The sequence below is a fragment of the Fistularia commersonii genome, chromosome 11, assembly GCF_037954325.1.
Source record: "Fistularia commersonii isolate RoL2024-O1a breed Wild chromosome 11, RoL_Fcom_v1.0, whole genome shotgun sequence".
In the NCBI taxonomy this organism is placed as follows: domain Eukaryota; kingdom Metazoa; phylum Chordata; class Actinopteri; order Syngnathiformes; family Fistulariidae; genus Fistularia; species Fistularia commersonii.
In genome coordinates, this window is record NC_141294.1 from 19,729,515 (window position 1) to 19,753,130 (window position 23,616).

General features: G+C 46.5%; 1 protein-coding gene across 1 annotated transcript in view; it reads left to right on the plus strand.

Annotated features, from left to right (window-relative positions):
* The first annotated feature begins 9,268 nt into the window (after nucleotides 1–9,268).
* The window catches only part of efna4 (ephrin A4), a 45,499-nt gene continuing 31,151 nt past the window's right edge, over nucleotides 9,269–23,616 (plus strand). The window contains exon 1 of the mRNA XM_086155756.1: nucleotides 9,269–9,784. Within this exon, the coding sequence (XP_086011882.1) occupies nucleotides 9,660–9,784 (125 nt within the window). The 5' untranslated portion in view covers nucleotides 9,269–9,659. The remainder of the gene's footprint in view (nucleotides 9,785–23,616) is intronic.

Here is a 23,616-nt window from a genome sequence, read left to right on the forward strand (position 1 = left end):
AAGACGCCAGTGATTTGCTTTGTTTATACGCAAGTATTTATACGCAAAGTTTTAGGTCAGGGGCCAGTGATTTGTTTTCTTTATGTGTAAGTATTTATACACAAAGCTTTAGGTCAGGTGCCTTGGAAGGAATTTAAGAGTGTGTGTGTGTGTGTGTGTGTGTGTGTGTGTGTGTGTGTGTGTGTGTGTGTGTGTGTGTGTGTGTGTGTGCGTGTGTGTGTGTGTGTGTGTGTGTGTGTGTGTGTTTTTGTGTGTCCCCTTCAGAATGTCTGGTGTCACAGCCTGTATTTGGACTGATAAACGGATCAAGGGAAGAAAACTGACAAAGAGAATTCTGATATTTTAAAGTGTTTCTTTTCCTTTTCCCCTGAAAATGGACTTCACTGTTTAAAAAAACAAACAAATACGAAATAAAAATAAAACGAAATGTCCCACCTACATCTTGAACTCCTCTGTGACACCAACACCACAACCCACAAATGCCTTATGTCGCATACATGTCCTGTACCGATGGCATACTTCTCTGCCACTCCACACCCTTAAACAGTACCACAGTTCCTCTCTCCACAACTCTTCAGACCCTTCATTGACCCACTTCTTTGTTAATTTCTTTCTCTGTATATACCTGATACACAATCCTACACCAGTACATAGGTAAATCTGTACAGAAGGCAGGCATCTCAAGCTTCACTGGATGCCTGGAACACTCTAGCATGGTCTGGTACCAGATTCAAATGGCAAAAGCAAAGATAGAAGGTCTCCATGTGGTCTTTCTAGACCTGGCAAATGCATTTGGATCCATGCCCCATGAGCTCCTTTGGGCTACCTTCAAATTCTTCGGTATCCCTGACAACATTACAGCACAAGTCAACTCCTATTTCCAAGACCTGCAGTTTTGCTTCATCACCACAGAGTTTAACCCTGACTTTCACAATGGCTATGGAGGTCATAATCCGAGCCTCTAAATGGGTAGTTGGCGGACAGAGACTCAGCCCTGACGCCCGTCTCCTTATCCTCAGAGCGTACATGGATTATATCACTATCCTAACAGCTACTGTTGTGGTTGTTAGAACATCGGTTGGGTCCGTATGAAGATAAAACCATCTAAGTCGCACAGCATTTCCATTGACAAGGGAGTGTTGTGTGATCTCAAATTCTTCATCAGGTATGAGCCAATCCCTTCAATATCTGAGCAGCCAGTCAAGAGCCTTGGCAGATGGTTTGATACAAGCCAATCCCTTCAATATTTGATACAAGCCTTAGAGACAAGGACCAGGTAGCACAACTGCAGAGGGAGATCAGCAGTCCAGGCCATTGAAAACACTGAGCTACCTGGGAAGCTTGAGATCTAGTGCTTGCACATTGGCCTCTTGCCCCGGGTACTGTGGCCCCTAACACTCTAAGAGGTGGCATTCTCAACAGTGGAGAGAATGGAGACGGCAATTACAAACCACATAAAGAGGTGGCTGGGAGTCCCATGCTGCCTTACACCCACAGCCATATATGGAGATTGCCTCTTTTGGTTGCCATTCACCAATCTTAGGCAGGAGTTCAAGTGTGCCAAGACAAGACTCCAGGTGACACTGATGGAATCCAAAGATACCGTGGTGAGCAGGAATGTTGTGTGTAATGTAATGTTATGTGACCAGCTGTTGCAGCAGGCTGCAAATGGAGACCAGCACAAGCAGTTGAAGAGGCAGTGACAGCACTCAAGCATGCAGACGTCGTGGGACATGTTTAGCATGGAAGACGAGGCCTGGGACTAAATGCTCGCTGCCAAGCCTGGAGCAAAGCCTCAGCTGCTGTAAGAAGGAGGATGATAGTGGAGGTGAAACACCAGGAGGAAAACGCAAGGTGGGCCAAGGTGGTGTCACTTGGGAAGCAGGGACAGTGGACCAGGTGGGACAGCATGGAGAAGAGGAAGTTGAGCTGGAAAGACCTGTGGAGCATGGAATCCAAGCAGCTCACTTTCATTATCAGGGCAACGTATGATGGTCTTCTGTCACCTCTGATCTTCAGGAGTGGCGAGGGCAGGATCCTGGCTGTGCACTCGGCTCCAAGCCAGCGTTTCTCAGGCACATTCTCACTGGGTGTGGGGTGAGTCTTTCCCAGGGACGTTATATCTGGCAGTATTACCAGGTTTTAAAGAGTCCTTCCTGGAGCACAGCGGAACCATAGCTAACACTAAGATACCCTCAGGATCCAGTCCCCTGCCAGTAGTCCCATTTGTGCGGGAGGGAGCAAAGAGAAAAAAGAGCTTATCCACAATAACAGAACATAGCCAACTTCACATAGCTGTGTCACATAGCAATGCTGGCAGATGTTGGTCAACGCCTCACATTTCCTCCAGAGGTTGATACTGCCACCGTAAGACCTGACCTGGTACTCTGGTCCCCATCTGCCAAGAAGATCTTCATAATCGATCTTGCTATTCCCTGTGAAGATTCTGTGGAGGAGGCATATGAAAGGAAGCACCTAAGATATGCCAACCTTGCTGTGGAAGCACAACAACGTGGCCGGAAGGCTGAAGTCCAACCTGTGGAAATAGGGTGTAGAGCAGGGGTCCCCAAATTTTTCCCTGCGAATGCCAAATAACCTATCCCTTCCCTGACGGGGGCCGGGCCAGTCTGTAACAAAAAGTGTGACGATCGCAGAGGTGTCTTAGCATAAATATTTATTGTTTTCCAGAAAGCCACACATAACCAAATATTAACCCTTTCTGGGATCTTGACAGGAAAAAAAAAAATCAGAAAATAAATAATAACATTATTAATGAAATAAATAATAACCAAATAACCCTTTTCAAGTTTTTCACAGAAAAAAGAACCAAGAACATTAACTTTCTTGAAGACACAACTGTTTGCAGGTCTCATATCAAATTCACTGTGAAAACCAGAAAGCAAGTAGGCTATGAAACCAAAGTGATACCAACACCTACCAACACAACACATTTCACTACCAGTATGGTTGTAGAATGGATTTTATCCCAGTAGATTTCATTATGATTATATTTGTTTGTACTCAGAATGGCTTGTTCAAGTCAGAAAAGTAAGCTCACCAATATATGTTCATCAGACCCCGTTCTGCCATCTCCCGGTTCATGAGCCCGATCAGACCGGGAGACGCGCCCACCATACTAGGAGCTCCGTCAGTTGTGATGCTAACAAGCTTTGACCAGTCCAGGTTCAACTCTTCCATGGTTTGGCATACTTTGCCAAAAATATTCTCCCCAGTCGTAGTCCCTTTGAGACTTTGGAGGGCTGCCAGATCCTCGCACATTTCAAAGTTTGCGCTAACTCCACAAATAAAATATTAGCAGCTACACTGTGTCCTGCACATCCGTGCTCTCATCCAGTGCTTATGAATAAAAGTCCAAGTCTTTTGTCTTCTGCAGCAGCTGGGCATATACATTACCCCCAATTTCTTCAATGCGTCCTGTGATTGCAGTCGCCGACAGACTCACGATAAAGACATCTTTCTTCTTGGGACACACCTCCTCCGTGACAGCATTCAAACATTTCTTGACAAATTCTCCATCAGTGAAAGGTTTACCACTGTTCGCTATCAGTTGAGCAACCCAAAAGCTCACTCAAACAGGGGACTGGTTCAGCTGCGCTTGGTGTACAAATGTACTCTGCTGAGCTAACAATCCACTTTTTAGCTTTGAGAGTTTGTCTGCTCGCATTTGGCCTTTCAAGCTATCATACTTGTCTTTGTGACGCGATTCATAGTGTTGGCACGGATTGTATTCTTTGAATACAGCAACAGTCACTTGACAGATGAGACAAACAGCCTTTTCTTTGAATTGAACAAAAAATAATCATTAGTCCACAGCAGGTTAAATACCCTGCATTCTGAATCTATTTTTCTCTTACCTAATCTTTTCGCCATCATTCTGTGTTATTTGACAGGGGATTTTTCTTTTGAGGGAGGGGTTTCAGATAAGGCAAAGACTGCAGAAGGGTGGACTCGAATGTTACACTCTATGCATGTACAAGTCACGATTACATGGCCAGAATGAGAAAAAAAATCATAATGCATCTCTGGTATTGTTCAGGGGCCTGGCAAAATGTGGAGGTGGGCCGTATCCGGCCCCCGGACCGTAGTTTGGGGACCACTGGTGTAGAGGATTCATAGCGTCATCTACCGCCAAACTGCTCAGGGACGTAGGAGTTAGACGCCAAAGCCTGCGCTGTGCCATCAAAGCTTTGTCAGAGATAGCGGAGCAGTCAATGGCTTTGGCTGAAGCGGAAGGACACCTGCTGGGCTGCAAGTAGTAGATAGGGTTGACACGGGGGGGAGGGGGGAGGTGTTTCAGGGACACCTGAGGTCACCGTTGAGCCCTATAAAAGGCATCATGGGCTTAAATCGACGAAACGCTGATGAAGGGGGATGCAATTAAAAACTCCTTTGTATCACCCCCATAGTAATTTCTCAGTATGCGTTGGTACATAAAGGATTAATCCATCTTTTCCTGTGTTTCTCAGAACTAACCAACTCCTCTTTCAAGGTAACTCCTAGTGTATTTCTCTTTACCATGACCAAATCAATACCATGACCAAACAACTTAAACCTACCCCTAAGCTTCTAGCCTTACCACCTTTCCCACTTTCTCCTGGACAAGCAAAATATCTACATTCCTTCTCTGCATTATTCCAACCAACTCTCTAGCTTCTCCTGGCATCATCCCAACTTTCAAAGTCCCTACAGTCCTAGCCTCTTTCTTTTCCACTCTCTGCTCACGAACACGCCTTCCAAGCATTCAAATGGTTCGGTTGAGCTCAGTGGTGGATGTCTGTACCTTGGCAGTCTAATCCTCAGCTGCAGAAGCTGGCTCCAGGAACGGGAATGATGGGGTGTTCCAGGATTCCATCATATGGGCCTTTGGTTACTGTACGACAGAGCTCGGCTCACATCGCTGGTCAGATTAGTCAGTGAAGTTTGTGATGAGGGTTGGGCTCTGCCAGGCCTGCCCTTTGCCACAGAGTCTGTTCATAACCTTTATGGACAGCGACGGTTTTGTGTGCATCTGGTTTGGTGAGCTCCAGATTGAGCCTCTGCTTTTTGCAGATTTTGTGGTCCTGTTTGGCTTCATCTGACCATAATGCTCAGCTCTCTCTGAAAATTAGCATCTTCAAATCTGAGGTGGGAAACAGTGGTTCGGGGATGAGAGCCTATCCCAAATTCAGCATGTCCCTTAGAGATAGATTGAGGAAGTCGGTCTTACGGGAGGGACTCAGAGAAGTGCCGCTGCTCCTTGGCATCGAGAGGAGCCAGATGAGGTGGCTCAAACATCTGATCAGCCTCCCGGGCACATTCCATTGGAAGAAGGCCCTGGGATGGCCTAAGACTCCCTGGAGGGCATTTCCCAGAAGAAATTGACCAAGTGACCTCAGAGAGGGGTGTCTGGGGCACCCTGCCTGCCTCCGAATCCCACCCTTACGTAAATTAGCAAACAGGTTAATCCAGTCATGTTCCAGAGAATAAATGACTGGAAACAAAATGGCAATTTGTTCATTATTAAAGGGGGGAGGAATCGGCACCAAGCCCCCCTATGGAGGATTCAACTCCTCCGCGGTCGCCATGTTTGCTGAGGGAGCGTTCCATCACCAGCAGGGGGGAATTAGCCACACAGGAGCAGCGAGGCATCATGGGAAATTAATGATCTTAAGGAAGTGAGATAATGAATCCTGGGTACGGGGCACATATGCACTCACACACCCGCACACACACACGCACAAAACATTTCACCCGTAGGCCGCCAGTGTTGTTCACGTCGCTACACCAGCTGGGTAGTAAAGCCAGGAGGTTAACCCTTGGCTCAATCCTGCTCATTTTACCGTATGATGCAAAAACATTTAATCCATGCAACCTTCCCCATTTGAACCTGAGGGAGAGGTGAGCGAGAGGGACGACACTGAAGATAGAAGTTCAAATGAGCCTCAAAATAAAGACAAACAAAGACTAGTAGAGACAAGGGTCAGCAAAAGTCACTCATGTGAGTGTGGCAACTGCGTTGCTATGCCAACAGAGTGTCCGTTGTAAGTAGCTCCACTTTTTGTCATCGGCTGCTCAGTGTAGACTCACGTGTTGACTGAACGGGTGACTCATCATCAGCTTCCTCTGTGATCATGCCGGTGTCTGGTCTTTCATCCTCAGTTGCTACTTCTACAGGAACAGGTTGTTGACATCTTCACAGGAGAACATCCAGCGTTTCCCGCCTGTGGTGTTTCTTCAAATGGGCTTCAGTTGTTTCCAGTTGTTTCAGGAACTTCTGAAAGAAAACAGTTTGCACGGCGTTAGCCTTAAGTGTCCGTTTAAATCTAGCATTATCTATGGGCTCTTTAAGCAGCTTAACTTTGCTAAATGCATAAAATGCATCCGAAGAAAAACAGAGAAAGCACAGCCATGAAAAGTTGTGTGCATCCACAAACGATTCCCGACTCCTTTCTTCTCTTCTTGTCCCTTGGAAAACTTTGCAGACTAGCACCAGTCTCTTTGTTTCCCCCTTGGACTGGAAATTTGGTGGCATTAATACCGTATCTACTGCACCGTACCAAGTGAACATTAACACTAGCATAAGGCAAAAGTTACCACGAGCAACCTGTATACGCCATCAACCTAGCATGTATTACGCTAGTAAAACAGCAGTTAGGCTAAAATATGTGTTATAAATTGCGATTTTTAATAAAAAAAATTCTTTGTGCCACTTTTAACCATTACATTCTCGTACGAGAGTAAAGCATATTTAAGCCTCTTCTTCCTCACAGTCGGGGTTCCCTTCAAGGCTTGAACATCCTCTTCGAGCGCAGAACTCCTGCAAAGTCTGCACAGGCTCTGCCCACTGCAGCGCTAGGTATCACGGGAACCCTGGCGAAGTATGAGAAGTTTCTGGGATTATCTCACAGGAGAACAGCGTGCATGCGACTGCAGCTGCTGATTAGAGAGGATAACATGGTTACACACACACACAGATATAGGGGATTATTTGAATGGGGGGGTCTCCAGATAACACAGATGTATCTTTGTCTGAAAGACCAATGGTGGTGGATGCACATGTGTGCGTACACACACACATGCAGAGAATTTGATAATTAGAGGGGACCACCGGTGGCTTCCACCCCATGGAGACGTGGTGATTACTGTCATGACACCCTCCCCCGGGGCAGCTGACAACAGCCAAAGAATTAATACTTATCACACACACACACACACACACACACACACACACACACACACACACACACACACACACACTGCACGTAACAAGGAGGCGGGCACCCATGCTGGGCGGTGGCCCTGTGTGGTCGTCAGGCACCCGGAACGCAGCATTATTCATCTGGTTTTAATGTCCAATCTGGGTTTGTAGGCCAGACGGGGGGCTAAATTTAAAGGAGCGGAGAAGTCGGGGATAGGATCCAAGGCGTCGGCTCGCCCCGGAGGAGAAGGAGGAAGAGGAAGAGGAAGTGGACGATGAAGAAGCCCTCCTTGAGATTTCTGACCTTTTCCCAACCTCCTTCACTGTTTTCACCTCCTTTGGCCTCCTATCCTCAATGAAAAAAAAACTGACAGTCCTGCCATCACCAGTCACCTTCACCTCCTCTCTTCTCCTCTCCTTTCCTCCTCCTTTCCTCTCCTCATTAAAAACATGAACTGTGACAGTCGGCCATCACGGTCCCCTCACCTCCTCTTCTCCTCCTTCTCTCCTCTCCCTTTGCGTCCACTCCTCCTCCTCCTCCTCTTCCTCACCTCAGTAAAAAACATGAACTGTGACAGACTGCCACCACAAGACACCCTCGCCTCCTCTCGTCTCCCTTCCTCTCCTCCCAATTGAAAAATTGTGACAGTCTACCGTCATCAGTCAGGAAATGTATCACCCACAATTTTCTTCTTTTTTTGCTATTGAATTTCTTTTCTTTTTCACTGATTTTCTTTTAATTCTTTTGTTTTGGGGGGGGGGGGGGGGATTTCCTCACTATTTTGTTTCTCAGTCTGCTGCTGCTCCAGACAATCTAAATTCACCTGCTAACAATTCAGTGATTAATTCATCAATGATTAATTATTTGTATGGTTCTCTTTTAATTTGCATTTCAGATCTTCTGGAAACTCTATCCAACCAGTTTTTTGGCAGCATTTTTGTTTATCGATCATTTTTTAACTGATTTCTGGAATCGGGACCTCTATTCAGTTTCACTTTACCTTTTTCCCCTGAATTTTGTTTGATTTAATTTATTTATTTCTCTTTATTATTCTTTCGTAAATCATTTTTAAGAAAAAGAAAGTCTGCCATCACCTGTCACCCTATCCTCTTTTTCTCTCCTCTTCATTTATAGGAAAGTCTGCTATCAGCGGTCACTCTCACCTCCTCCCTCCTATCCTCCTCTCTTCACCCTTCTTCTCTTCTCCCTTGTTCTCCTCCTCAATAAAGACAACTGTGACAGTCTACCATCACATGTCACCCTGCACCGCTTCACCTGCTCTTGTCTAACTTCTTCTCATCTTCTCTCCTTGCCCTTCGCCTCCTCACTTCCTCTTCTCACAATACCTGTCCTCAACTCCTCATCTCCTCGCATCCTCTCCTCTCCTCTCTTCCTCTCCTCATCGCCTGACTTAATCTCTTCAATCCCTTCATTTCTCTCTCCTCTTCTCCTCTCCTCACCCTTCCTCTTCTCAACTCCTCATCTCCTGCTTCCTCTCCTCTCCTAGTTTCCTCAACTCCTCTCACAACCTCCCTTCCTCTCCTCACTTCACTTCTTCTAACCTCCTCACTTCCTCTCTTCTCCTCCCTCACTCCCTTCCTTCATCTCCTCACCTCGCCCTTTTCTCTCCTCACTCCCTTCCTTCTTCTCCTCTCCTCTCTTCTCCTCGCTCCCTCCCTTCCTCTCCTCAGCCGTTTCCTTCTTCTTTCCTCACTGCTTCTCTTCCTCTCCTTACCTCCTCACCTCCCTCCTCCTCCCCTGACTCTTCATTCTCTCCCTTTCTCTCCTTTCCTCTCCTCACTTCCTCCTATCCTCTCCCTTCCTGTCCTCATCCCCTCACTTCCTCCTCTCTCCTCTCTTCCTCTCCTCTTCTCTCCTCTCCTCGCCAATTTCCCTCCTCTTCTTTCCTCTGCTCTCGTCTCTCATCATTAAAACCTGTGACAGTTCGCCATCACCAGTCGGCGCCGCTCGCAACGATTCCCGCACCACCACACCCTCGGGAGCTGATTGGCTGAAAGTTTTAAGGCCCCGCCCCCCATTGGCGGTCTCGGCGAACCGTCCCAGGCGGACTTCAGCAGATGACGACCTGTCGTCGCGGCTTGACTCCGCTCATCCTCTGACCTCCAAGCCCGAGCCTCAACCGCCACTGCGGATCCAGACCCCCCACTCCGTCCCGTGAACGCCTCACCATGAGCCCAGCAGACTTACTTTCGGGAACTCCTCGACGCAGAGGCTCACACCTTCCGCTCTCGCTTCACGAACGTGAGACGTGCCCGCAGGTGGCGTAGGAGTTTGTGCGAAGTAGGGGGAAATCTCTTTTTACACATTTTTTTTTTTTAAACGGACTCTCACCTGCCTCGACTTGATTGCCACTCCCAGACGGACGGACCTCCTCCTCCTCCGCTTCCTGTTGCTGCCCCCTCCCTCCTACCCCCCTCCATCCCACGCCTCAGGGCTCAGATGGGCCCCTCGGCGTGGACCCCGGGGCCTCTGCCCGCCTGGAAAGTCACCTTTTTCCTCATGAACGTCAACTTGGCCGCCGTGGCCAAAAGACACGCGGTGTACTGGAACTCCACGAACACCAGGTAAGCTAAGGGAAGAGGTCCCCATCGATTACATCAACTTCGCGTGAGCCAATTGGATATTTGCGCCGCCATCTTATTGCGCAATAGCAACTTCCGGGACACCTGATGCACGAGTGAGAATTTGCTGATTTCGGGTTGTTTAACGGTCACAGCGTTAAGTTTTATAGTTTATTCAGCCTAAACTCATTCCCAAGTTAAATATCAGGCCTTATTTGTCATCTCCGCAGATTATTTGCTCATTTCTGCCCAATAGTATTATTAGCTATTAGTCACTATCTTTTAGCCACTCAGACCTGAATTAGGACAAGATGAATTTGGAGGGAAGGGGTCAGGTGTGTGTGTGTGTGTGTGTGTGTGTGTGTGTATGTGTGTGTGTGTGTGTGTGTGTGTGTGTGTGTGTGTGTGTGTGTGTGTGTGTGAGAGAGAGATACCAGTGAGCCCCACCTGCCAGCCAGTCCAGGTGCTCTTGAGTTGCGCGAAGGTTATTTCCCAAAGGCCTTGGTGGTGTCTTTGCCATGTCTGCCATCTTGAAGTTCAGGTTAGAAGAAGCGCATCCTGTAATTTGGGAGGAGAGTGGGATCAAGGATCAAGAAGCACCTCCTCGCTGCAGGGAGCTCCAGGGATGAGAGAGTGGAGATGGGATGAGTGGAAGGAGAGATTGTGCACGCACACACACACTCACACAGAGCACGTCTCACCAGAGGTGGGTGGCCTCTGATGCTGGGACGCACTTAAAATTTCACCTCATCTCCTCTCCAATTTCACTGTTGTATCATCCCTACTCTCCACCCCTCTCACCTCCTCCTCCACAAAACCACTTGTTCCCTCTCCCCTCTGTCTCTATACCATCCCATCTCTCTTTCCTTCTCCTCCCCTCTCCAGTCACCTCCTCCTCGCTTTTACTTTCTTTACTGTTTGTCTCCTCCCATCCCCTCTTCTCCCGCTGCCCTTCATTATTACCTCTCCGCTTACTGTCAACTCATCCTCTCCAAAGTAAATACTTTTTTGACACCCCCCCACCATCAATATTTGTGGTGTGAGTTTGTGGGTTCCCCATCCTGGTTAGGCACATTCTCCTTCCTGTTTCCCCTGGCTGCAGGAAGCCTCAGCTGTGCTCTACCTTCTCCCTCTGCTGCTGGTCCCCCAAAACTGGAGCGTTGGCCTTTTTTCGTCTCTCAACGGGCGGCGGCAAGGGGGCTGATAGCAATCCTCGTCTACGAAACGCTCCTGACTGCCATGTTTGGCTCCGACTGCGTTCAGCAAAAGGGGTCTGGAACTGCAGGTGGTAACAATGCACTGCCATCTTTGTTTTCTCTTTCTCTCTGTTGTGATTTTATGCAGAGGGTCTTAATGATCATTTCCCATTATTTTCATTTGTTTTTCTTTTTAACAATTGGTGTTTCCTCTCGGAGCAAATACTTTGTCGTCAGGGTGTAAATTACCTTCTCTACACTTCCTGGGGCAGTAAACAGTGTGGTTCTAAAATATTACATCCGCCATGTTGAGCTACCTGAGAGCCTGTTCCAAGCTCCCCCCTAGTTTCAAACTCATATTGGCTCATTCAGCCACCCTCCTACCACCCCAAGTCCTTATCCGAGGATATTGCATTATGATTCTCAGCTTCGCCCGCCTCAAACTCAGACTTTTCTCCACGGCCCGTGTAGCGCCCCCTGGTGGTAGACGCTGCTACCACATGGTGTAAAAAACATCGTAATAATTTGAGTACAACAATGACCAACTTTCATGAACTTTTGAGGAGATTTATTTGAGTTATTTATATATGTATATATGAATTCAATTCCCACTGTTCAGGACTGAGTGGGTGGGGTGGGGGTTGGGGGGGGTAAAAGAAAAAAAATACCTCGTCCCTGTATGAGGACATTGTTTTTCAAAATTAGTTTGATGTTTTGAGACATACATTTGTTTTTATGCATATGTAGGACTTACTGTTCCAGAAAACAAATAAAACAATCTCCTAGTCCTCAGGAAAATTAAAGGGAACCTCCCAGAGAGCAACCAAGTTAACTACACCAGAGGTTTTAGCTCAAAACTTATCAGTAAGGCTCCCCTCTTTATTTGTATTGAGAATCTGATTAAAGTACACCTCAAACCAGTGACGTGCAGTGAGGTTCATGGCTTGTGAGGCACTGACGTCATCAGTCAGATTTACAAACATATGAACCCTATGGAGTAGCTTATTCACCATTTTATTGACAGCAGTTAACGTGTTTTGTTTAAAATATTATATCAGCATTCTTTACATATACAAACTGTAGCATAGAAAAAAGCACATAAAAAAACACGTTATTATCTTTTACCTTTACTTATAAATGAAGTCCATGCATCGCTGAGCGGTTTTCCTTTCCCTTAGCATTGTGGATGCTAATGTTGAGTCTTTGCTGTTCATTCAAAGCCAAATCTATCCTGGACATCCCAAATGTTTTTAGCGCGATTTGACTTTGCATATGAGTGGCCGACCGCTCATGTTTGATTGTCAGAAGTTGAGAAAAGAATGCTGGAAAAGCAGAAAAGGCGCTCTCTTACTGGATATCCACACAGCCAGCCTTCTCGTGTGTACCACTCCGTTTGAACAGACCGAGTCTTCTGTCTCCTAGTCTGAAGCAAATCCATTAGCATCGGCGTCGGTCTTTCCTTACTTATTATCTCCTGCTTCGACTGAAAGTCCAGTTTAGAAAATTCTTTCAGTTTAGCTATGTAATCCTCCATTTTAGAAATAAAGCCAAGCAGGAGGAAAAAAGTTACTGGATGGCTGCACTTGACTTGCTATTGCTATTGCTTTGCTATTGCAAATTCTGTTATTCTTCAGCGGAGTAGTAAAAAGGATCCCTGGGATCACCAGTGCCCCCTACCATGAGGCCCAGTCACTGCGTGCCTCACTTAGTGTGTCTTCGCTGCCGCTTTACGATCGCTCGGCACGAGAAACACGTTACAGTTGTTGACAAAAAAAATGATACACATCAGCTTAAGTATGGAAATTTAGTTCATATATTAGTGCTTGAAGTGTTTGAAAATTTTATTGCAGTTATTGCGCAATCCATAGTGGGCTCCGCTGGCTGCCGCGTCACCGCACGGCCCTTCTTCATATCTAAATGCTTAATGTGATTTTTTTTTTTTTCTCAGCGATTTTAGAAAAAAAAACACTAAAAATGGTGAAGTTAGGTGGAAAATACTTTATAGTACAAATCACTGAATAAATAGAACCGTTCAAATAATTTTTTCATTTTACTTTTTTTTTCTCTCCATGATGCCAGGTGAGGCCTGGCCTCACCTGCCTCCACTAACTGCACGTCACTGCCTCAAACAGCATTCATTCTGGGACAATCTGAACCTACCAAGGGGATTGGATGTAACAAAAATAATGATTTGCTTTTTTGTGACATTAATGGAAATCTAACCGTTCCCATATGAGGATGTCTGCCTTTTAAACTAAAATCACTCCGTATTCATCGACAATAATCAGTGTTTAAAATTATTTAGATCCTACTGATCCCAGGTGGCAAAGGTGAGCAATAGCTCCGACACTGCTAATGTGGAAGTCCTTGATTGAGGACACTGGGACTAAATTGCCCCCTCGACCCTCAGCAGACCCCAGGTGGCGTTAAGGTGGTTCTAATGACACATATATGCTCCTGGAAATTATCCGACATGCAAAAAGTGAAAGGACGTTCGCCTCTTCTCCTTTACTCTCCTCTGTGAGCCGCTCTCCAGATCAGTCACGGGGAGCAGGAAACCTGTTGAGACGCCTCCTCTGAATTCCACTCTCCTTTTTTTTTCTTTCTCTGTAGTTCCCCTTTGTCTATCTCTCCCTCTCTCTGGCTCCCTCCCTCTCAACCCTCCCATCACCTCCGCAGACGATTGAATCAGCGGGGCATTAATTGGACACAACAGCTATTTGCCATTTTCGCTAAGATATTCTGCTATGACCGAAAAACGAGAAACCACCATTTTTTTCTCACCTAAACATCCTCCCTGTGAATTTACTCAGCATGTCCGGGCATCTGAAATATTCCAAAAAAACCAAACCCGTCCAGACCCCTCTGCTTGCCCCCCCCCCCGGTTTTAGACATTTGAATAGGGAGGCTGTTTTATGTACTTTATTGAAAAAAACCCGTGGTGTGGCGGTCCAGTTTTGAGTAAGCACACAAAACACTTACCTGCACGTGTGAGGGACCAAACACACACACGGAAGCACAATTGTGCTGTTCATCAATGTTCTCTTGTGAATTTTTCACTGATTCAGGCAAATTAACAATGGCACCTTTTGTGACGCACAACACTTTCATGAATATGCATTTTCATATTTAAGAAGTCGGGCTTTGGCTTGGCGCACGTTTCGTTTTCACTTTTTGTTTCTTGCCACTTCTTCCACATGCATTCACATCACATGACTTTGCGGTGCCTTTGTTTGAATGGTGTGGTTTTTACGGTAAACACAGCACACAAATTCACACACACACACCCTGGTGGATTTAGAAAAGCGGGCGGCATACAATAAAGAGAAATCAGTGTTTGTGATTGTGACTTGTCAGAGATGATTGCACTTCAAAGCTGAGTTTTGCCTTCTTTTTTTTTCCAATTCATTCTTTCCTTACCCACCGGCTGGCCCGATCTGGCCCTCCCCTGTGTGTGTGAGTGTGTGCGTGTGCCCGCGTGTGTGCATGTGCATGTGAATGAATACCAGCTACGCACTGCCTGCTATCTCCTTTAGGTAGGACTGTCTCTGCTAATCTCTCACTTCCCCTGGTAAATGATAAACACGGAGAACCTGGATGAACCGTAATCAACAAACCCACAGTGAGGTAATTACCACTTTATTCCCTGTCCTGCTAACAAAGCAATCTCGTCCTCCCTCTCTCCCGCTCCCTTTCTCTCACTCTGCTCATCTGTCATCTAGCTGGGTATCATAGTGCCTCTCAGTTGCCCTTTCTTTGTGTGTGTTTGTGTGTGTGTGTGTGTGTGTGTGTGTGTATGTGTGTGTGTGTGTGTGTGTGCGCGCGCGCGCGCCCATACTCATACGCTCGTCAATGCCTTTGTTACCGCCACTGCGGAGATGTGCCGGCGATTGCGCACCTTGTCGGCTCCCCAAATGTGCTTTGTCTGCTCGTTCATGTTACTGAGTGCATCATCTGTCACTAGCACTTGCCAAAACTGGCGGACTCCTCTGGGTGTCTTCATCAGAAGCCGAGGAAGACCCTGCCCTAGGTGTGATTACAGTGACGCATGCGCTTCTATATTGACGGTTGATATTTTGAGCCATAAAGTTAATATCACTGGAGCAATAGTGCACTCAGTGCTGTGTATTTGCACGAGTATGTGCGCACGCACGTTTAGTGTGGCTGTGAGTTCTTGGACATGACCCATTGTTCTGCATGAAAGAGGAAGTCTTTCTTTCCTGGTGGAGAGGGAGGGAGAGGTGTTTGCAGGTCTGGAATCACAAAAGACAGAAATCCCTGGCCTTGTCAGAAGTCCACATTATATTATAGTTACTGTTTTAAAATATCTAAATTTTACTCAATAAACTCAGAGCGAACAGAAGAGAGGGTTTCAGTGTTCAAATTGTGCACAGTCATCTCGATGGGACAGGAACACAAGGATATCCAACATTTTTTTTAATCTTATCTGTCAACGCTCTATGGTATTATACATCATATCCATGTTATCAGGCAGATTATCATGTTATTTTGAAACATAGCCATGTTATCTGACAATATTTCTGTGGTATTTTGCAACATTTCCATGTCATCTGGCAACGTGTCCGTGGTATTTCGCAACGTTTCCATGTTATCATGAGAAATTACAATGGCACAGCAATCTCACACCATTTCACAACATTTTCATACGGTCATTCCTGTTTAGCAACCTTTTATGGTTTTGGTTAAATATAATTCAGCCAAGAATTACAGAACATAGACATGTTGGCCACATTTTTGCACGGTTTTGGGACATTTTCACTATACTTTGCAAGAGGTTGCATCATTTTCACATGATCTTGCAGTATTCTTTTATTTATTTGTTTTCAATCTGGGATGTTCAAATGCACCGTCAAAGTACCCCCTCTTGACATGGAACATTCTAACGCTTTTGTTGTGAATTTGTATGTTTTTTTTGTTGTTTTTTCCGGCATTCATAAGCCACATTTTGCAATGTTTCTGTGGCAGAACGTGCGGTTGTGCAAAGGAAACACACATGGATGATACAGGGATATGGGGGGGGGTCCACGTGTTCCTGCACCGCATTCGAGGATATGAGGTTCCACGGCTCTTTTTTTCCTTTGAACATACACGTGGACTATTCCTGCAGAACCCAACCTGCTGACAGGCCTCCCTGAATTTCTCCCCTCGTCAGTCCTCAATCGACCCTGCTCTCCACCCCCACCTGTCCCTAAATGACCTGGACCAGTCCAACTGATACAGCAGTGGAGGCACCCAAACAGAAAGGTGCAGTTGCTGCCTTCACAGACCGGGTGTTCATTGAGTAGGTGTGGTCTGTAGACATTCGCAGTGTGCCCCCATGTCTTTTTAGATTTTGCATGACCCTTTTTTTTTTTTAAATGTAGTTTTTTTTCCCCTACGCGCACCTGAGCGGATCCTCAGTTAATCAGCTCACCGAACGCAAAATCGCCACAACAGAAGTCTGCACCTCGACAGGCAGCGGAGCGGAGATAGTCACACCCGGAGGAGGAGTGGGCGCGTTTAAAGGAATACAGTCTGGGCACAAACCAGCGGTGAGGATGTCTGTGTTGAAACAGATCAGATAGTCACGGCCATGAGCATGAAAAGACCCCCCCTGGCTCTTTTTCTTGCTCCCCTCCACCCCGGGCAGGGTATTTGGTCAATCAATACCAATTTAGCACCCAGATATTATCACCCGCCTTCTCACATTATCACCATGCTGCATATGGATAATACTTCCCCCCCCCCACACCCCACACACACACACACACACACACACACACACACACACACACAGTTTTCCCTCCCAGGTTCCTTCCTCGCACCTGCGTCAGAGCGGTACTGATATAAAATAAGTACTGAACCGTCGAGTCTGAGGCCGTCAGTCGATGATCGGCCAGCTTGTGTGTTTCTCCGACTCACCAAACGAGGCGTGCAAAGATTCTTTAAAATAAGAAAAATTGTTCTGACATGCAGAGTGCTGTCAGCTCAGGGTGTCAGGTGTTTTTTGGGGGGTTTGTTTGATGGGGGGGTTGTCAAATCCGTTGAAGCCAATTTTGAGATATCTGAAGTATACACACACACACACACACACACACAGGCGTTCTCCTGCACTTGGCTCGGAAACCCTGGCAAATGGCAACCTGGGAATTCCCCGGGAAAGAAATTGAATTAGTATTGACCCGCGCCGAGCCAGGAGCCGAAGCCCTGGTTCTGGATTATTGTTCCGTGCAAGGTCTCCGTCACCTGGGGGAATGAGCCTGCCGTCATACCGCCACCCTAATTTTCTTTTCTATATTTTTTTTAAATGTCAGAAGTGATTATCGGGGGCCTGTAGTCGCTAAAGCTCTTCCTTTCTTTCTTTATTTTTTTTTTTATCCAACTTAAACAGTGGATGAATTCTACATATGTCTCTGGTGGTGTCCAGGTGGTTGTGGTCTGAACATTGTCATCAACTTTGCGGCGAACTTGTGCAGTTGATTGGTGTAGCAATAACTCGAGACACACTAATCAACCTTTTTTTTGGTTTCATGGCAGTAATAACCACAGCCAATCAGCCTTTGAAAAATATTAGACCCAACAAATATAGAATCAATTTGTTGGCAGATGCTAATGTTTGTATCGTCCACAAACACAAGTGACGGATTACCTGTTAGGAGCTCCATTAATGCCAATATATTTTCAGACGTTTTCTTACGAGGTTAACCACATAATTACATCTGGATCTACTTAGTGGCAACTAATCTTCAGTCAGGTCGCTCAAGTCCAGTCAGAATTCCCCTGCTGGACAAACCGCATGGTGCAATGATCTCTCTGTAACCCTGGATGTCGGCCATTCCACCTCCGGGGTGTCTGCAATTGGGTCAGAGACACCGTTCAGCATCCATTACATTAAGTTGAGGACTTGTCATCTCAAACATGTGTGATATGCCCTTGTTTGTCGAGTTCCGACGAGAGGCCTGGCTTGATCAGAGGAAATGAAACAGATCATGGGAAGCAGTGGGCAGCACTCTGTTGTATTTCACCCCGCGCTTCCGCGTGTCTCGGAGCAGCTCTCGTGGTGGTGACAGGGGAGACGTGGAGCGGCCATCTTTGAAGTTTCTAGAGGACCTCAACCTGCCGGAGAGCGCAGCGCCTCAGAACGGAAAAGAAACACTCAGATTAAAAGAAAATAGCTGACCAGGGCGTGAACTCGAGGGTGTCTAGCAGCTGTGGACTTTCCTTATCAGAAAGCGTAAGCTTACTTCCGTTTATCTCTATTCTCTTTTTATGATACTAAGAAAAAATTGTATTTCTTTTATAAATGTCCTCATATGGGGTTGATTTTGGTGTGTAATCACAAGACCAAACTACAAAAGCTGTATTTTTGGGGGGTTGTCCTCAAGGGACCACCGTAGCATCAAGTGCTTTAGTCCCACTGTCCTCAGATGGGTACGTACTCATCTGAGGACAGTGATCCATTTTGTCCAGTCCAGTCGAATTTGGTTCTAGGAACTCCTCTCCCCCGGGTGAATATTTTAAGCCTTGCATTTGCAGAGGCAGCAAGAGATGTATGGGTGTTGTCATAATACAATGAAAATACAGTGTACTTATTTTGCCCAAAATGTTGATGTTCCACTCTGAGCCGTGGAAACGTCTTTGTGGCGTAGCAGGCCAGAAGACATCAGACGTCTTTGTCGATCCGTTTCTCACCAATTGTGTCCGTCTTGTCACAAGAAAATAGCTGAGCAGTGACCATAGTAGTATCTGGCAAGGGTTTATGAGCTGTATCAAGCACCATGTCACATGAGTTCCTAAGGAACTGTAAAAAGAACCTGCCTCAGAGTCGGAGCTAGAATGGTTGTAGGATCTGAGGTCCTCGGTTCCACCAAGAATTGACTTGTCACCGTAAAAGGTTCTAAGAAACTCCATGGTTCTAAGTAACTCCATTGCTGTTGTTACATCTTCCATCCACTAGAGGGTGTGTACCTCGAGGGGAGCACAAGTTTGAGTCGAGCAGAACAAAGCTCTGTTTGTCAAGACCTCGCCCACGTGATGTCCTTGATCGAGGACAGAGCAATTGCTGGGGGCGAAGGGTCGACGGGGTATTCTCGTGTTCTACAAATGGTTAGAACAACGCATCGTCAATTTTAGATTCAATGACGGCATCAGCTTGGCGACCTTTTTTTTTTTTTTAAATTGTTCTGGCAGCCAGTCAGGAATTCGCAGGCGAGCTACAACGGGAAACCTGCGCCCTATGGCAGACGGCACTGCGTGATGAGGCGACGACACCCTGGCTGCTTCCACCTCAAATAGGTTCTTCTCAAACCAATTTCTTTGGGTTCCCCGCCCTTCATGATAAATTTTGGTTCAAGAAATGCCTTAAAAATGTCTCCAGGATGTTTCATGAACGGCAGCGGCCTATAAACAGTCCTAGCTTTTATCGGATTTATCGTGTATAGAGAGATGATAATGCCCCAGAAATAAAGAAGAGAGAGGAGCTTTTTTATCGTAGTTAAGTATTTCTTTTTTTTTTTTTTTCCTCAAAGAAAGCGGGTCACATGACTAATGTCGCACATGCTCAGAGCGTAAAGTCTCCACAGCATGTATTAAAAAAAACAACAAAAAACTAATATTTTGGAGATGCCTCCCTGAAGACTGGCAGCCTACTTTTCAGTTGATGCGTAACACAGACACACACACGCACACACACACACACACACACAGGCGCACACCCACACACACACACTCTTACACTACATACAAAGTGCACAGACATGAAACACACACACCCTGTTCCCCGAGAGACGGTAGAAAACATTAGACCTGCAGTGGTGAGGGGATGAAGAGCACTGTAAAGGATGGGATAGCAGGGGGTGGGATGGGGGGGTCAGGGGGAGTCAACAGATTTCAGCTCCCAAAACAGGCGCCGGACCCCCCGGGGATGGCAAAGGGGCGGAGGGGAGGGGGGGTGGGGGATGTCATATGGTATTACTATCACTGTCATGGGTTGGCGTGAGGAGCAGGGAGGAAAGATAAAAAAACAACTCCCATCTCTGAGACGTGCCCGCGCACACTCACCCTCATATACAGGTGTGACACACACGTGCGCACACACACACTTATGCGCACGTGTGTTCAGTCTTTAGGGAACTGGGTTAGGAATCACCCATCATTTCAAACCACTCTGCTGTGTGTGTGTGTGTGTGTGTGTGTGTGTGTGTGTGTGCGCGCGCACGCTTGCCAAACACACACGCACACAAACATGCGTGCACCCCTGAAACATGTCCTGCTGCTGAAGCATGTTAAATTTCAGGAAAAAAAAGTATTGAATTCTGATGAAATAACATCTGCGGCTTAATGAAACATTCCTGAACATTTTTTTCTTTGCCAGAGACAAGATATGATGATATAACATGCTTAGACATGTGCGCGCACACACACACAAAAATCATGCTTATGCATGTTGTAAAGTGAAAGTGACTAAATGTGGCTAATGTGGCTTGCTTGTATAAACTTGTTTCTCTTTTGTTTTTTCATTGAGTGTAAGAGGATTGCATGTAAGTTTGTTGCATATGTGTGTGTGTGTGTGTGTGTGTGTGTGTGTGTGTGTGAATGAGTGAGTGAGTGAGTGAGTGAGTGAGAGAGAGAGTGTTCGTGCGTGCGTGCGTGCGTGCGTGCATGCGTGTGTGCATGCATATTACACAAACACACAGACTTGTTCTGCCACTGCATATTGTAAAGAAGAAAAGTACATGACACAAACAGGAAGCGCAAGGCTCATTCCAACATTCCTGTTCGCACCGTCAGATGCTGAGACATCTGTGTATGTATGTGTTTTTAGTGAGTGGAAGTGTCCCGCCTGCTTAGGCAGGTTGTACTACTACTTGATTAGGAGCCATGCTGAGTACAAACTGATCGCTATTAGCCGCCTGTTTAAACTTTCCTGCACGCCGCTTTTGACGAGATACAAAATGTGCGTGCACGCGCGCGCTGGACGTACCCATTTCAACGACTAGACTTGTTCTCCTGGTTGTGCACGTTGTGGGAGAATGTCAGAAGAAAGCATGTGGTGATGAAAAGAGGGTGATATCAAAAAAACATTCCTGTGCTCTGATTCGAATGTGTTTTCTCTGAGATGAGGAGATGCGTGTGTGTGTGCACATTTGTGTGTGCGCTCGAGGCTTAAACCAGCAGCGCCACAATTTCTCGCTTTTCTCCACCTCCTTCCTCTTTCCTGCCTCAACCTTTTTGTTATTTTTCTGTTGAGGATTTTTTTCTTTATTTCTTCGGATTATTACACCATTTTATGGAAAATCAAAGTCTGGAGAGAAGTTTTTTTTAGAGTGGGGGGACCCGACATACACAGTCCACATATGACGCCATGTTGTTTTCATACACCTGTGCGTTAGACAGTATCTCCATTTTGTTTGTTGTTTGCTAAACTGTATTTTTTTGGGGATGCAGATTCTTTACGCTACTTTGCGGGGATGCGTTAAAAACCTCCCACCTCTGCTCACGGCCTGTCTGCCTTCTATCTCCACCGCCATTTCTCAACACTTCCAGCTCAACAACAGATTTGAGGGTGGCAATTCCACATCGGTCTGTTTTATTTTCTTTGGGAAATAAAAATTAAAACAAAAAACTACGGCAGACTTTCCCTTTACTCCAACTCGTTTCGTCAGTCCGACTATTCCCCACCACGCAGCGCCACATAAGCAGGTGTTTCCAAAACCAACACTGGTCAGAAAGAGAGACAGATTCGGGGGGGTAATTCGCAGTCGGCAAGCGTCCGTAGCGATGGGCGGCAGCGTGTTTTTGTGCTGAATAGGGGAGACAGGAAATAGCCTTGTGCCCCCCCCCCCCCCCTTGAATCTCCATAGCCGCTGCCTGCTAGCGGGGAGAACTCATGAATCTCATTGCTCCTCTATTCAGCTGGAAATGGAGTTCCTGAACACCTCCTGCTTTTCAAAACACCGAAGTGGACACTCCATGTTTACCATGGCAGAATTAATCTGTGTATTCTTCTCAAAAAAAAAAAACATACAACATAAAAATCCCCTGACTCAGATTTTATACATACTGTATGTACTATAATATATTTGGTTTCCTTTCAGAGGGAAACGATTGTTGCAGTCGCGTTGTTGAGGAAAATGTGCTTCTCCGCTTCGTAGTGTTTTGACAAACACACACACACACACACACACACACACACACACTCACTTGCACGCTCACACACCTCCCGTCTGTTAATCTTGTCATTTTAGGTCACTGGGGTTCATTAAAGAGGCGGCCAGTCATCTTTAATCCCAAATTAATCAGATAATCCAGGTCCAGCCACAGGCTGTTGTTCCCCTAGTGTCTGCACCTTTTCTTTTCTCTCCTTTCCTGACCCTCGACACTTCCTTCCTTCCTTCCCATTCTCAAGGCCCCCCCTCTTATCTCCCCCACCCGTATATTGTGTCGCAACCCTTCATCTGTGTCATGGCATTCGCCCGGCCCTCGAAAGACCCAGCAGTGTCCAGCCCCCAGGATTTTGCGAAGGGATGGAAAAACACTGGGACAGAAATAATGAAAATAAAATGATCACGCGGCATGAGGAGATTTCTAATTGTTTCAAATGGGAAAAATGTCACTTTCTGTTCATGTTATTAACAGTGTTATTACCCAGCTGATTAAGACTTTTTCCCTTTTGAGCTAGTTTCACGTAAACGCTGCGTTCGTCGTTGCAGCAGCAGTCTTGGTTCGCTTAATAATAGCAGCCTCAGTCGAAACCAAAACATTCTCTGTCGCCATGGCAGTGATGAGCTGTTGACCTCTTTGTCCGGCTAGTCACAAGTTAACCAGTATGGCATCGTCGTTGACTGTGCCAACAGTCGTGATCGAGTTTTCTCTGTGAGGACGTCGTTTTGTTCACCTAAACCCGGTGACAACCCTGATTGTCATGACAATGCAAACATTCTAGTTATGTTTTTTTATTTCCCCCACCATGACAGTGTTTGTTGGTTTAAGCTAACATTCTCATTGAAATAGATTTTTAGACACAACGAGGCCCCTGGCGTGCGCTGCAAGGAGGGGGCGGGGCCAGAGCGGGAGGGGGGTGGGGCCAGGCAAGCTGTGCGTGACTAGAACAGGACAGAGCCGTTTGCCCTGGGGGGGGGATCACGGGGGGTGGAGTGCCAGGGCGGTGGAGCCCGTTATACCCGGGACACGGACGCTGATATGAATGCTAACGGTTGTGACGGAGAAAGATGGAGGGGGCGGAGGGGATGCCTCGGACTCCCGGGATTCCAGAGCAGTGACCGTGAAAGTGCTTAGATAAACAGAGAGACGGCTAGGGGGGCGGGCGGGTGAAGCGGCAAGAAAAAGGGAGGGCGAGGAGGTGAAGAAGACGGGTGGAGGGGAAGCAGACGGGAGCAGAAAAAAATACCAGGTTCTTTCTTTCATTTTCTTTTTCTTTCTGTCTTTCCTATCTTTTCTGGAAACAAGGCGAGAGGGTCCGGGTCACCCTGCCTCACTTCTGCTCCTTCCATCTTCTCCTTTATTCCTCTCTCCTTCTAAATATTTCAGGCCTGTTGGCTCTAATAGGGCAGGTTTCCTTGACACACGCGCCTGTGTGTGTGTGTGTGTGTGTGTGTGTGTGTGTGTGTGTGTGTGTGT